Below are 15,405 nucleotides of genomic sequence, written 5' to 3'. Positions count from 1 at the left end.
CACACACACACACACACACACACACACACACACACACACACACAAACACCTCATCTCTCATAGGTGTGCACAGCGCCCCGTCACTCACACCTCCGACAGAAACGCGTATGGCGGCGCACAGCTTAAATGTCTTCAATTTGAACCGTATTCATTCGCCACTTGTTTTAAGTTGAAGCATTGAAAGAAGACGTGGTTATGATGGCGCTGAAGTGAGTAGCGGCTAAAGTGAAAGTGCTGATAGGAGTTGAAGTGCAGGAGTCGACGCTGAACGTGTTTATTGTCACTTCGAGTGCGAGTTCAAGAAATTGAAGTGTCAACTGATGTGTGAGCGCAGACGGGGGTTAGTGTCAGTTGAAGCAGCAGCACGAGTCCCACTGGTAGAGCTGGGTGCTGTTTTACCGTTTTTTTCACCAGGATGAGCGCGTGCGTGCGGGTTTTTAACGGGAAAACAGAGTTAGTAAACAGTGATAATGGCACAGGAAAAGGGAGATTGGTGCGTCTACCCCGGTGTCATGTTTTCATCTGCCGATGAATTACAATCTACAATCATTTGTCCTGGGAATAAATGTGGATCGTAAACTCTCCCACTGCAGACAAAAGCCAGATGTTAGTGGGTTTTTTGTCCAGTGGGAAAGAGGCTTTATAGAGCCAACACAGTACCTGATTTGCACTACATGTATGTCTTGAAATATGTAGTTTAAAGGTAAATGCATGTGGACGAATGAAAACATCCACGATGACAATAAACATGAAAATTAGCATAGTTATACCCAATCACAACCATGCGATGTGCTGTGTGTGATCACTCTAGGGTTACGGCTTCACCGTCCCACTCGGCAATGATGCTTCCTCCTTTTGTGTGTTGGCATGAGCAGCGAGCGGGGCGAGCTGATTGGCCGAGCACCATGCAGCGGGGGCGCCCACAGAGGAGCGCTGCCGCTTTAATGTGTAGATAAACAGGAGCGCTCTCAATCTGGGATTAGATCCCTTCATTTTTAAAGCATTACAGAAAGGTGTGTGTGTGTGTGTGTGTAGTTGAACCAAAACAAAAGGGCTTTCATGTTATTGTACCACGTGTGCGTACTGTAGTAGCTCACTCACATGGTAGGAGGATGTGTGTGTGTGTGGGTGTGTATATATGTGTGTGTGTGTACCAAAGGAGGAGAAGCCCGGTAACTAACGGCGTTGCGGGAAGATGCACAGCAACAATGGAGCCTGCAGCTCATCTTCCTGCCCCTGCACACACACACACACATGCTCTATTGTGGGGTAATCTCACACACTGCCCAGATAAGTGGGTCACTATTTGTGCAGGCAGCGCATGTGTGAGTGTGTGTGTGTTCATAAATACACCATTTCTGTGTTTGCAGCTCTGCAGAGTCGATACGTGTTGTTAACATTTGCAGGAAATATATGCGTGTGCGTGTGTGTGTGTGTGTTGTGAAGCGTATATATTTACTCTGCGTGTGACAGAGGGTCCGTCGGGGAGTTGGGTGTGGTGGTGGGGAGGGGGGGTTGCTAAGAAGCGGGCTGGTGGGCGGGAGCACTGGTGACACAATGAAATTGACAAGGCAGAAGGACCTAATTGCACCCCTCTTGTCTTTAACGATTTGGGGCAATGTCTCTCTCCCACTCGTCGAGTAAGTCCGAGCGTCTCAGAAACAGTTTGACGCTGCCGTCTTCCTCCTTTCCTCCGACATCTCTCTCTCTCTCTCTCTCTCTCTCTCCCTCTTCCCTTTTTTTTTTTTTTTTTTTTTTGTTTAACTCATATTCCCTGGGGTTGTTGATTTTTCTTAAAAATAGAGCCTTGCCTGACACAGAGCAGGGATGGAGGGAGGGGGGGAGGGAGAGGTAGACGGGTAGAAATACATATACGTAGAGGGAAGGAAGGACAGTGGCGCGTGGTCGGGAGCTCGCCGTCCGGTCGGTCGTTCTCTCTTCGCCGTCTGCAAAGGTGATTGATGGCGGCGTGAGATTGTTTTGCTAATTGGAGACGGGCCTCCTCGTATCCGCAGACCGGCTACTGTTTGTTTACCGTGTGTGTGTGTGTGTGTGTGTGTGTGTGTGTGTAAATGTAGACACTCTTAATTTGTCACTGTAGCTGTTATCATGTTGACTGAATGGTTTTTGTGTTTTTTTTAACAGGAAATCAACCATGTGCTGAAAGGAGCTCTGGACCGGCTGCACACAGACGACCCCCCCGCAAAGATGAGCAAAGCAAACTATAGGTAAGAAATGTGTGTGTGTGTGTGTGTGTGTGTGTGTGTGTGTGTGTGTGTTTACAGATCACACTGTAGCCGGGTACGCCGCAGTGTTGGAGACTGGGATTAACGCTCCAGTCTTTGTTTGACAGCCTGACATTGTGACTGGATTAAACGCTCTCGTGTGTGTGTGTGTGTGTGTGTGTGTGTGTGTGACAAAAAGATGTAAATACAACCCACAATTCAGTTTTTATTGGAGACGAGGTTACGGACATTAATGTGTGAAGTAGCAGGGCTGCACCTCATGATTTTCACTGTTGATTTGATATGTTGCTGTTTCCTTTGGTTAATCAAAAGTCCTCTCAGCCCCGCTGGGACGCCAGCGGTCCCGCCCACTCCCGCGCGTGATTGGTCCGTCTACATGTGACTGATCCCATTCATTGTGAGCATAATTGAGATGTAATGTTTGGTTGTTACCCGTCCTTGCGTGTAATGTCCCGGGGATCCACCCAAAGGCGACATTTACATGACAAACATCGCTCTCTTGAAGTTGGGGAAGAAGTTGTAGAGAATTCCCTATTGCAGTCTTATCTGGCCCTCTTGATTATTCTTTATGATACTGTTGTAATTTAATTGACATCCAGGGTGTTGACCTTTGATCCCTATGAGGGGAGAATAGTTAGTGGCATGATTGGATTTGTGCACACTGTATGTTGGTTAACATCTCACCAACCTCCGCCTTTTATTTTTGGGCACCTCTGACATGATGCAGTTTTATCTTCATTTCTCCCTCTCACTCCTGCATCAACGACCCCTTTGCCCCGTCTCTCGAACCAGCGAGCCCGTGACAGAAGTAGAAAATAATTTCCCGATGAGAAGATTGTTCTTTTAAATAAATAAATAAAAGGACTCCCGAGTCTCAGGGAACAGACTCGTCCGCAGTGACAGATGGCGATTCTTCTGCATTCTTACGGTACAGCGGCGGGACTCGGCGGAGGCGCGGCTCCCAACGATGGGTTGTAAACAGATGGTTGGCAGCTGAAGGAGCCGCGGTGAGCGAGCGAGGGGCACACTTTCAGCGAGTCCCCGGGCCCCTGCGAGTTTGTTAGGTGGCCTCGACCTCCGTTGATGTGGAGGAAGTCAACCAGGAGTGGGAGCTCCATCTGTCTCACTCCTCGTTGCTCTTTTCATCCGTCCCACTGTCTCCCTCTCTCCCTCTCTCCAGCGGAACGACTGTGTTTGTGTTTGTGTCAGCGGGATGCTAAAATGGTTGAGCGGAGCTATTCTGCATATTAGAGCGCGGCGCTAACAAGCTACGGCTGCCTCTGATGAGCTTGTTTGTTTTTATATGAATGTAAATGGACTGAGGTGTTAAGTGTGCGAGTACATATACATCGCTCAGGACCGGCTTTGTACCTGCGCGTGTGCACGCTGTCCTGCTTTGATTGTTTACCATCACAACAATGTGTGTGTGTGTGTGTGTGTGTGTGTGCCTGTGCATGCAAATTCCTGGCTTGTGCACATGTGTAATTCAGATGTAACCGCGTTCTCCTAACAGATGTAAATCAAATGCATGTGTGTATCTGTGAATTCAATTTGGAGGAATGTGACTGATGGTGTTTGTGAGCACGCAATAGATGCAGCAATAAGAATGCAAATTGGGATGTGTGTGTGTGTGTGTGTGTGTGTGTGTGTGTGTACAGCACGTGTGCGACCGTGGCCGATGTTAGCGAGAGCAGGGGTGACAGTGACGGAGGAGTGTGTTTTATAATAATCCCGGCGAGTCCTTGGGCGTAAGAAGCACACAAACCTTGAACTTTACTGCCTTTTCTTCTCACACTTGCTCTCTTTTTCTTTTCTTATATCACGCAGACGCTTCATCACTTCTTTTTTTCAAAGCTAAACTTTACCTTTTTGTTCTCGGCCTCCGCCTGAGATCGCTCCTCTTGGACCGTTCCCCCGAAACCTTCTCGCAGAACCAGTCAGTGTTTCGATATTCCCACATCTCCTCGTCAAAACATACAGATCATTAAAAGCACTACCGGGAACTTTTCATGCTGTTATGAAACACGTCCCTCTTTATGGCCTCCATAAGCAAACATCATCATCAGTGAATATCTTAAATATCCAAAACATCTTTATGTATAACATCTTGGAAGAACAATGCTGCAGATTTGGACGGATGTGATGCTACGGCACACATTTGAGATGAATTTCTTTGGTGGCAAAAACAACAAATACGACCGAGAACATGATTTCTCTAACTTCAAAACAAAGTATAATCCCCCCCCCCCCGTCTCCCGTCTCCTGTGATCTTCCGTCATGCTCCCATCATGCAGGTCCCCCCTCTTAGCCGTCCGCTATTAAAAGCCTTGTTTATCTGCCGTTAAAAGCCCCGGTTCGGGGCTCCGATGGGATTATTAGAGACATTCTGTTTCATCTCCATCATGCTCCTCCATCCGTCTTTCTCTTTTATCTCCCGCTGTCTTTTCTTTTGTCGGCCAACCTCATTGGGCGCTTGAGAGCGCGGGTAGATAAAGGCTGAAGTATAGCCACCTGCGTCCCGAGCATCCACCCACCCACCCATGTTCCTCTGATGTTTGCCAGGACTACCTGTAAGCTCATTTGTGTCCCTATCTGTGTAGCCCGGAGGAAAACTCTCATTTATTTTGAAGAGCTTGCACATAGAAAGGCTCGGAGTGTGTGTGTGTGCGCAATGTTGTCATGATCGCATGCATGTACATCCTCACCTTCAATATGTCTTTCAAGATGTCCGTGTGTGTGTGTGTGTGTGTTTGGTTGACAGCACCCTGACGAAAGTGGTGGAGTTTCCAGCTGACTGGGGACCCCTGGGTATCCACGTGATCCCGTACTGCTCCTCTCTCAGTGGACGGTAAGCACACACACACATGCACACACACACATACACACACTCTCCTTCCACACCACATCCACTTGTAATCAATCAGACATTCATAAGGGATGGCAGATGGCAATGTTGACTCATAGACATGCACAAACGTTGGCATATGTGTGTTTACCTCCACGAATTCATATTCACTGTGTGTGTGTGTGTGTGTGTGTGTGTGTGTGTGTGTGTGTGTGTGTGTGTGTGTCAAGGACCCTGGGCCTGAACATTAAAGGCATCGAGAAAAACAGCCGCTCCGCGAGGGAGAATATCTTCCGGCAGGACGAGTGCATCGTGCAAATCAATGACACGCCCCTCGAGGACAAGACCTTCGTGCAGTAAGATCGCCAGCACAGCCATCAACCAATCAAATTCTCTGTCTTTCCACAGCTCCTCTCACAAAAGAGTGCAGGTGTCTCTGCGTTCCCTATTTATTTTTTCCTTTTCCATCCGTAGGTCACAGGAAGTGTTCCGCCAGGCCATGACCTCCTCCTCCTCCTCCTCCGTGCGCCTGGAGGTCCTCCCCCCGGCCAACAAGCCTCGCTACGAGAAGAGACTGATCGGTCAGCTCTTCACTGCCGACGGCAAAGAGTCCGATGCAAAGGCGAGGAGTCCGATGGCGCCCCGTGCCAAAACCGACCCGGAACCCAGACAAGACGCCAACGGCAAGCTCGAGGTTAGGCGACCCGATGGGCGGGCCAAGACGGCGGAGACGTTCGCGGCGAACACACCGTCGCCGGAGCTCCAGCCTGGGCGCGGCTCGCTGGAGAGAGTCTCTCCCATGCCTCCGGCCAGGGGGGCGAGCTCCTCCCCGTCACCCAGGACCCAAAGCCCCCTGGCCGGTAGGAGCCCTGTTCCTGGCCTGACCAACCCTGCCGGCAGAAAGGGCGGCAAGAAGATGAAAATTGACCTGAAGAAAGGTAAAGAAATAGTCCCATATAAAGCTTCCATTGTGAAGATTTTTCTTTTTCCTTACATACTGTTCGAATGTTTTACTTTTTGGTTTGAACCCAGACCGACTCAGTCCGGCGTCCCTGCTGCCTTATCTATCAACCCCGCAAAACGTGTCGATAGCACTGGAATAGGTTTGTGGGACCGTGAATGGGCTCTGTTCTAGCAACCTGTCGTGTTGCGGGCCATTGAAAAGGATCGCTGTAATTGGGCCGCGCGCACACACTTGCTACAGGTGCCCGGAGAAAGGCGAGAAGAGAGCCAGATGAAAGGACGGAAGAAATTGGGCTCCACACTCTCTGGCTCCGGCTCAAAGATCTATTTACCGCTGTTTTATTGTTAGCTTCTTTCTCTCCCCCGCACCTTTTCATCCCACCCATTTTCTTCACCTTTCCCCTCCATCCTTCTTTTGTTAGAATTGCCTCCCCTCCCTCCCCCTGTCTCCCTCCATCCCTTTCACCTGATGCAAGATCAGAGCAGAGGATATTATGGGGTTTCTAACACCCTCTCCCTTGGCAACAGGCTCTTTCGCTCCGTGATTGACAGGCGGTGAGGTTTAGGTGCGCTAATGTAGGGCAGGCAGAGGCTTAGCTTGGAGCACAGATAGCATCGCTCACCGCCTTTAGTATGCCACGCCGGCTTTACTCTGCCTGCACACACACACACACACACGGAGCGTGGCACATTTCACTCATGGCTTGGGGCTTGTGAGGCCGTGAAAAAGGGAGAGAGGTTGGAGGGGCTGCGGGTTGATGGCTCATGCGTGCGTGTGTGTGTGCGTGTGTGTGTGGCCTCAGAAATACACACACACTTGTAAATGTATACACACGGATAAACGCAGGCTCACACCCACGAGGAAAATCTTTGTGGGAATCGCGTCGCTTCCCCAGGGACGGAAGCTGGAGAAGGGAATAATATCTCCCAGGTTCTTTTCTCTCTCTCTCTCTCTCTCCTCTCTCCCTGTCCTCCCTCCTCCCCCACCGTCTCCCTCTACCTCCCATCATCAGCTACCGTTCGGCCTGCTCACACGTGAAATTAAAGGCAGAGACTGTCTAATCCGTCGAGAAGCCTTCTCCCGGTGCCTCGGAGGCTGAGCCGGGAAACAAACCCCCCCCCCCCTCCCCCAGAGGAAAACAGCCACTTAAACAGTAGTTAATGTGGAGGAAGATGCTTAAGCCAGGAGAGGAGAGGAGAGAGGGAAAAGTAACAGAGCAGGGGGACGTGAAGGAAAATTAAATTAAAAGTAATAAAATGTATAAATTGAAGTCTGGCCCAGGAGGGATTGATGTCTCTGATGCACAACCGTGACGCAGGCTGCTTTGTCACCCCCCCCCCCCCCCCAGCCGCAGGCGACGAGGGTCTGGGCTTCACCGTGGTAACCCGGGACTCCACGGTCCACGGGCCGGGACCGATCCTGGTGAAGAGCATCCTGGCGCGCGGCGCAGCAGTTAAAGATGGTCGCCTGCAGCCGGGTGACCGCATCCTGGAGGTGAGCTTTGACCTCGGGGGCCCGTTAGCCTCCCGCCGAGGACCAAACCACCAACAACAGGAACATCGCCGTTTAGCAGCAGGAAGTTGAGCCGCGTGGCTCACCTGCTGGTTAAACCGAGTAACCGCACTTTAATATACTGTGTGTGTGTGTTTTCTCGTTGTGTGTGTGCGCAGGTGAACGGAGTGGACATGGCGGGCCGTAGCCAGGAGGAGCTGGTGGCCATGCTGCGCAGCACCCGGCAGGGAGAGAGTGTATATATGGTGGTGGCACGGCAGGAGGACGTCTTCCTGCCACGGGAGCTGGTAAGAGAGTTCAAACAACACAGCGTCCTCACACAGTGTCTCCACGTCTCTCTTCTTCTTTGGTCATTTCTGCTGATCGTTTGTCTTCCGTGGTGGTCTTCGCTTCTGCGCTCTTTTTCCGTCTTCATCTTTTTTTTTTTTTCCTTTTTCCTCTCCCAAAGGAGCTAACCTTTTTTCTTTCTTTTTTGCCCGTAAACACACGCACAGCACACTCCGGCCTTCCTGTCCCACTCTGTTTTTGTTGACACAGCGATGCCACAGGAAGTCACACACACAAACCCACGACGCCCCCCCCCCCCCCGCAGGAAACATGCACTGGCATAGTCCGCGGGTGTTGAGTGACCGTTTACCTGCAGCGGCTGATGGGGGTCAGAGGTTGCATTGACCGTGCCTCACTGGATAAACACACTTTTTAACATACGCACGTGCAGCCAGCTGCCCCCCCCCACCCTTGAAATTCACCCGCTCGCAGTAAATAATGTTTTTTTTTTTTGCCCCGCTCTCCTCTCCCCTCTGTCCTCAGCGGTTATTCTGATTATTCCCGAGCCGCTGCTTCAAAGAGCTCTGAGAAAGACGCGCAGGGCTTTGTAGTGACTGATGCATATTCACACCGAGCGAGGCTGCGCACACAAACTCATGCACACAAACTCCTAAACACCTTGATAAAAAAAACTCTCACACACACACACAGGCGAACACATCACACGATCTTTAAACAGCCAAGTTACTGCTTCCAAAAATAGTTTGCCCTCATTAATGGCCCAGCAGTCTTGGCATAACAAGTGCACTTTGATGAGCCTCTACAGTCTTCATCTAACACTTGCTTGTATTTGGGCATTAGAGACTTAAAGAGAGGGGGGGGGGGGGGGGGTGCAATGAGAGAGAGCCTTCACTCCTGTCTCTGTCGAGGCTGTTGAAGCTGTCGGTGCCCCGTGAGATCTGGCCCTTATCTCCAGCACAGTCCTCCACCTCAAAGTCGGTTTGATGTCCCCTAAGCACACACACACACACATATGTATATTTACACGCACCACACACAGGCCCTCCAGAGCTTCTGTGCAGACCCTCAAAAAGCGAAGCATTACATAAAGACACAGCTGCAGAAACTATGCAGGGGAGCAGAAGTTCAGCAATGAAAGTAGCCAAATGAGCGCGTGCAAACAAAAGGTGAAAGCTATGCAACTGCAAACCCCCCCAAAAACAAAACAAAAAACACATCCCCACCTTTCCAAAATCTACACCTTACTGGACAATCCAGATTCGTTTCCTCCCTTGCAGGTTTTAATTGCTCGACTCTTTAAGTTGTAGCGGGGATGCACCGTGTGTGGAGCTCCAGCAAGGAGCGGCCCTCAAAAAAGATGCGACCACGATGGCGGTGCGTTCGGCGGACGCGGCCATCTGCTTCGCCTGTGGTACAGAAACCCGCTTGTGCGTAGGCGTGCGTCTGCGTGTCCGTGTGCGCGTCTGACTCAGTGTGGGTGCTCATGAATATTTATAATGTTTTCGAGCGATATCTCGTAGAAGCCGCTTTTTTTTTTTTTTTTTTTTTTTTATAAGCGTCCACATTATTCCGGTCATATTTATTACAAAAAAAAAACAAAGATAATCAGATGCAAATCAGCAGTTCATTATCGCGGTTGCACTTTTAAGGAGCTGCTGAGATTAATTGGCTGAAACTTCAATACCAGCTTATTGCATATCATGGTTTCATTTTGGAACGTTCTCTCCAGCTGAAAGCGTTTGTTTGGCTTATTTTAATTAAAGAGAAGTATATCTGGGGGCATTTATGACACGATCAGTAAGCAGGGCTTATTTACCTGTTGGGATGTGCTCTGCAGTGCGGTAGCAAAGACCCCCCCCTGCTTCTGCTCTGTGGGTTTAATCCCGGAAGAGCCTCTTCTGTGTCTCATCTGTCCAGCTTCTCTGCAAATGCTCATCTAGTTTAATTAGTACAACATGCATGTTTACATCTCGTTACTGTCTGCAACCTGAAAAACCCGTAAACATGTTTATTAGCTGGATAACCCAACGTCTGACTCAACCTGAAACTGATTGATCTGGTTTCACAGTTACTGCAACAAGAAGAAAGACTTTTACTCTCAGAAACATGCCGGTCTTTCCTCTAATCACGGCAGTTTGTCGAGGGGGAATCTGCCCCATGTTCTCCTCATTAGCCACCTCTCCTGTTAAACCTGCTTTCTTGCATTGCATTTAATCCCATCGACGCGCAACGCGTTGACCGTTGAGACGGACAGGTGTGCTCATTCGTTTTTTTAATTGAAAGAACCGATCCAAAGATTTTTATGAGATCAGTCGCTTAAAGGCTTGAAGGGAAAAACCAACCGAACAAAGGAAGTCTGTGAGGCGACATGCTCACAATTACGACGCTAACATGGTGAGCGTTTAGTGTGTTAGCCAGCTAGCACTTGCTAATTAGCACTAAACACAAAGTACAGCCGACGCTGAAGGGAAAGTCATTAGTTTCAGGCGACCTGAAGATGATTGTGAATAGTCGGTGGATCACCAAAGTCGTTGCAATTCATTATTCAATAAATAAATAGTCTGGAGGATAAGGAATAAATGCATGCCAAATGGCGCTCCAGTAGAACAGACATTTGCTGACACAGCAGTTTGAACCGGGGGGGGGTTTGTCTTGGTTAAAAGGCTGCACCATCCTGCTGCCACCCTTGCAACATTTATGCTCTCTGCTCCAGCATTCATATACCAGTAATCTCTTTTTATCCGCCTTGTACGAGCAAAGTGGACCTTTAGAGGAACCGGCTGAACCGCTGATTGATTCGTTTCAACAGGGCGGGTATTGATGTCTACTTCAGTCAAAGGAATATTGGTGAATTAGGCTCTTCATTAGGATACATGCTCTCACACACCCTCCCGGTAATTAAAGAGCGTTAACTTCCAATCACAGTTTAGCTTCTGTCAGCGTTTTCTGCCTCTCCGGCGTCGCGGGGCCTCGTTTTGTTTCATGACATCAGGGAGATTGTCGTGTGTGTGTGTGTGTGTGTGTGTGTGTGTGTGAGTGTGTGTGTGTATGTGTGTGTGTGTGTGTGTGAGAGTGTGAGAGAGAGTGTGTCCTCTGCAGAATAACGTCGAGGACAGGATGGAGGGGTCGCTCTGCACATGGTTGACCCCTCTGTTGCCGGCAAGCCTAGGCCAGCTCACAGGAAGGAGGGGGGGGGGGTCGTCAGGCAGCTTGTCCCCTCTCGTCGATCCCTCGCCACCTCTCTCTCTTTCTTTCTGTTTTAGTCTTTCCTTTTCACTATCCCTGCCCCCCCCTATCCCTAAAAGAAAACTCAGCAGAATTATCCCTCAATCAGTCATTTAACTTTCCCTTTCTCTCCATTGTGAGGTAAAGGTGTAACGCGGCGAGGAGGCAGACATTAAGGCGATTAATTGGCAGCTCCGTCGTCGCCGCCGAGCTCGGGGAGATCTCATCTTAATTGAATGTCGTTCTCACCGCTAATCCCACCGCTTTGAAAACCCCCCATTTAAAAATCCTCAGCGACAAAAGGCTCTGTGTGTAATCGCGGTGTATCACCCCCCCACCCCTCCCACACACACCCTGGGGTAAGAAAAAAAGCTCCCTTTTGTCTCCTCATTTGGGTGTTGAAGAGGGTGGTCTCCCTCCTGGCTAAAAGCTTAAAGAGCCATGGCTGAGGGCTAATAGTGGGGGTCGCAGAGCGGAGCCAAAGGGTCTCAGCCACCCTGGAGATGCAATCTGCCCCCAAGGGAAGGGCATTAGAGGGGATACTAGAGAGGGTGGGAGTGCTTTTTGGACCACCACTGAGATCCACTTGGTTGGGTAAATAGATCACAATCGGATACAATAAATAAACACTTTCAGTTGATGCGGCTTCACTGTATTTTCCAAGATGTGAGGCACCGTTGGCACATACAACCAAGGTAGCTGCAGCTCGATCAAAGAGGTATTTAAAAAAACCTCCCAGGTTGCCGCCCGAGTCCTCTCAAGTGTCTCTCACGCAGGAAGTAGCGGATCGTCTTTGTAATTCCTCCGGTTTTGAGTAACGGCGCTCTGAAACGCCTTGTTGATTTAAAAATAAGCCCTGACTGAGAGCCTTGCGTTGCACTGAAACAGAAAATAGATTCCGGGATGCTTGAAGGACTCGTTGTTTCGCTCGCCGCAGCTTGTTGTTGTCATATCAAGGATCTGAATAGGAGGCGATTAGCAGTCTGTGTGAGACACAATGGACTCCTCAGTGAAGAAGGAGACACGTTGGGGCCAATGGGAAGGACTTCAGGGATTCTGGATTTATACTTGAGGGTGAAGGAGTAGATGTATTAGGGACAGTAGGGGGCCCCATAGGTGTTGTATATGTTTATTAATCTATAGTTTACAGAATTATTTCAATTGAAATGATGTGCACGTCTCAAAAGCGGAAGCTTTATTGACTTCCCACTGCCGTCGTTGGGGACTGTCCTCAAGAGAGCCCGCTGCGAGCCAGAAATCATTTTAAAGGTTTTCGCAAAGGTTGCGAGTGTTTTTGTCGCTTTGCATCCGCCATCTGTCTTTAATTAAGCACCTAGACGAAGCCGAGCAGCGCCGACACCAGTAGGATTTGAGGTCGAGAGCGAAACACCACAGTGGAGGACACATTTGACGAACCCTTTGGCGGGGGGAAAAAGGGCCGGCGCTTCGAAAACATCTTCCCCCATCAGGAGCCGCCGGTTGTCGTTTATATATTGGACCGCCACCTCCAGAGGAAGCGTGAGCACAGGTTCCTGAGGGGCCTGATGTAAGGCTCCTGCAATCCCGGCGAGAGCACTCAGATCTTTAAAGCCGTGACAACCGGAAGGGCTGGCGTTAAGGGATCTGCATATTCCTCCCAAATCCACTTTGACATTTTTTTTTCCCGCTTTTATGAGGTTTTTTTTTGTGTTTTTATTGAACTTCCTGACCTGAATGAACTTCTGAGCTACTTTCAGTCTCACCCAGAGGAGAAAAAGACAAACACCGTAACCTTCCATCCGTCCTCTTTAAATAGAAAATCTGGCTTTTTGGATGAAATTGTTGTTGAGGCGACTCCCCCTCCGCGGGCCCTCTTTTCCCCGGGTGACTGAACCTGGCTCGTCTTTCCCGCTCTCCATTTTGCCATCCTCAAATGACAGACATTTACCTTTTTCTCTCTCTTGTTGCCTTTTGTCTCTCCCCCCCCCCCCCCCCATCTTATATCCTGTCGCCTCCGCCGCGGTCGTTCTCCTCGCATTAAATGGCAGCGGGTGAAAGATGTCGAGAGAGGGAGAGAGAGGGAAATTGAGAGCCGGGACGCAGAAGGGAGAGACGTACAGTAAGATTGAGAGATTAGGATGAAATGTAAAGCGTGAGGAAGCGGGTATACCTCAGGGATGGGTTATTACTTTTAAATGCTCCTCTGCGCCTCCATCCTTTCCCCCCTCTTGCTCCTTTCCTCCTGCTTCCTCCCCCACTGTGCTCCAGGAGGAGGTATGAAAAGGTTATTATGTTTCCTTTAGAAATGGCTCGCTCTCCGCCTGCGCCTTTCATCTCCAAATGGAATAACCTCTCTACAGTAGCTTTCTTCTTTTCCTCGCTACACCTTCATCTCTCTTTCCAGTGCGCAACACCTGCTCCTCTCTTCCTGTTCCTGTTCCTCCCCGCAGCCTTCTTCTTCCATCTGACTCGTTAATCCGTCTCTCTTCTCTTTCCTTCTCCCTCCTTTTTCTTAATAATCAGCCTGGTGTAGGAGCGTGCATTATCAGTCAGTGCATTAGATATGGTGCTCTTACCTCAATCCTCAGAGATCATACGCAGCCCTTATTATCTAAAGTAGCTGTTAGGTGTGTGTACGAACAGGCGCTTCCTGTCTGGAGAGATCTGAAGTTTGGGGTAGAAAGTCTCAAATGCTTGTTGTTTTTTTTCCTGTCTCTCAGAAAGGGGAGGATGACGGCAGTCTGGTGTTGGAGGACGGCAGGGAGCAACTGATGTACGAGATCCCCCTCAATGAATCGGGGTCGGCCGGCCTGGGAGTCAGCCTGAAGGGCAACAAGTCCAGAGAGACCGGGGAGGACCTGGGCATCTTCATCAAGTCCATCATCCACGGAGGGGCCGCTTACAAGGTAGAGGGGAGCAGTTTGATACGTTCACAGTATTCATATAGTACTTTAATTTATGTGCATCTGCTTTATTATCAATAAAGAAAGACATGGAAATCTACAATGTGGGACCTTTTTAAAGTGGACAGCACAAATCTAAAGCATGTCCTTTAAGAAAAGAAACACCACAGCAGTGAAACATCTCACTCCTGTGTTTCGACATTCTATAAAGTCCCGAAAGGCCTCATTAGGTTCTCACCATAAAATAACCATTTTGGTGCTTTAAAGAGCTCCTTAAAAATAGAGCAATAGGAGCATTTTGAGTTTTCTTTATTCACAATACTAATCAGGGGTTCTTTGTGATGTCTCTCTTTGTTGTTTCCTCTCACCTCATCTTCCCTTTTTTTTTGCGCTTCTCGCTCCTTCTATCTCATTTCCTGTCTTTCTCCGAGGCCAGAGCGACCCCCCCCTCCCCCCCACCCTCCACCTTTGACCCTCATTGACCCCACAAGTGGTCACGTCAGCGCTGCAGCCGCCTTATCTTTATCACTCAGCACTCACTTCAAGTTGGGAGTGCGTCAGGAAAAGAAACATCCCGTTTCAGCACTTTGAAGATTCATCCACTTGGCCTCAATATCTGCTCCTCCCCCCCTCCACATATCACAACTCGTCGTCACTGCTCCAGATCTGCAGCGCACGTCGACGAGTGCGACGTTGTAGATAAACGGCTGGTCTGGGATCAGTGCGGCCTGGCCACGGCTCCCCGAAGTGCCTTCAGAAGTAGTTTTTCCGACAGCTGCCGATGCGGATAACGCTCCGACAGAATGGCCCAGCAAGATCTCCTGGCTGGCTGCGAAACAGGTTTCTGGGACGAGATACCACATAAGAGGAAGAACGACGTGCAGGAAGAGAGAGACGGACAGCAGCGAGGGAGGGAGAGAGAGGGCAACCCATTGAAAGGGAGACAGCGGGTGAACGTGCGAGAGAAAAGGGACGGGGGGACGAACAATAGAGAGACGGAAAAGAGGCGGAATAAGGGAGGGGGAAAAAATAAAAAAGTGGAGACACTCAGCGGGAACACAACACACGAGGGCGTCTGGATGTCGATGCATGCTAATGAAAAGCAGCTAAGGGACCGGTACAGAGGAGGGGACCCGGGCGTCCCCCAAGTCAAAACACACACTATCGCACAGCAGGACACAACAGGGAGGAGATGAGGAGAGATCTAACCTATTTCCATTAAATAGTTCTGGTTGCCGTCGGGGGCCCGGGGCCTCAATTACAACCCCCCCCCCCCCCAAAACAAAAAAATCTTCTTTGACTTCACCCCTGATCCTGTCATACGAGCGTATCAAAGATTATGCTCAAGAAAACAAATTTAAAATTACATGCAGCTGCTAACTTGGACGAGTGAAGATATTAATAGTGTGTGTGTGTGTGTGTGTGTGTGTGTGTGTGTGTGTG

The 15,405-nt window shown here is 49.6% G+C and overlaps 1 protein-coding gene across 1 annotated transcript in view; it reads left to right on the top strand.

The window, feature by feature from the left end:
- pard3ba (par-3 family cell polarity regulator beta a) overlaps window positions 1–15,405 on the top strand; it is a 126,251-nt gene that overhangs the window by 27,772 nt on the left and 83,074 nt on the right. The window contains exons 5-11 of the mRNA XM_031852147.1: window positions 2,146–2,228; window positions 5,008–5,094; window positions 5,322–5,447; window positions 5,566–6,029; window positions 7,410–7,549; window positions 7,726–7,854; window positions 13,780–14,034. Of these exons, the coding sequence (XP_031708007.1) occupies window positions 2,146–2,228; window positions 5,008–5,094; window positions 5,322–5,447; window positions 5,566–6,029; window positions 7,410–7,549; window positions 7,726–7,854; window positions 13,780–14,034 (1,284 nt within the window). The remainder of the gene's footprint in view (window positions 1–2,145; window positions 2,229–5,007; window positions 5,095–5,321; window positions 5,448–5,565; window positions 6,030–7,409; window positions 7,550–7,725; window positions 7,855–13,779; window positions 14,035–15,405) is intronic.

Source organism: Anarrhichthys ocellatus, unplaced genomic scaffold (assembly GCF_004355925.1).
Source record: "Anarrhichthys ocellatus isolate YVR2014 unplaced genomic scaffold, GSC_Weel_1.0 scaffold12, whole genome shotgun sequence".
Classification (NCBI taxonomy): Eukaryota; Metazoa; Chordata; class Actinopteri; order Perciformes; family Anarhichadidae; genus Anarrhichthys; species Anarrhichthys ocellatus.
This window is presented reverse-complemented; position numbering and strand designations above follow the sequence as displayed.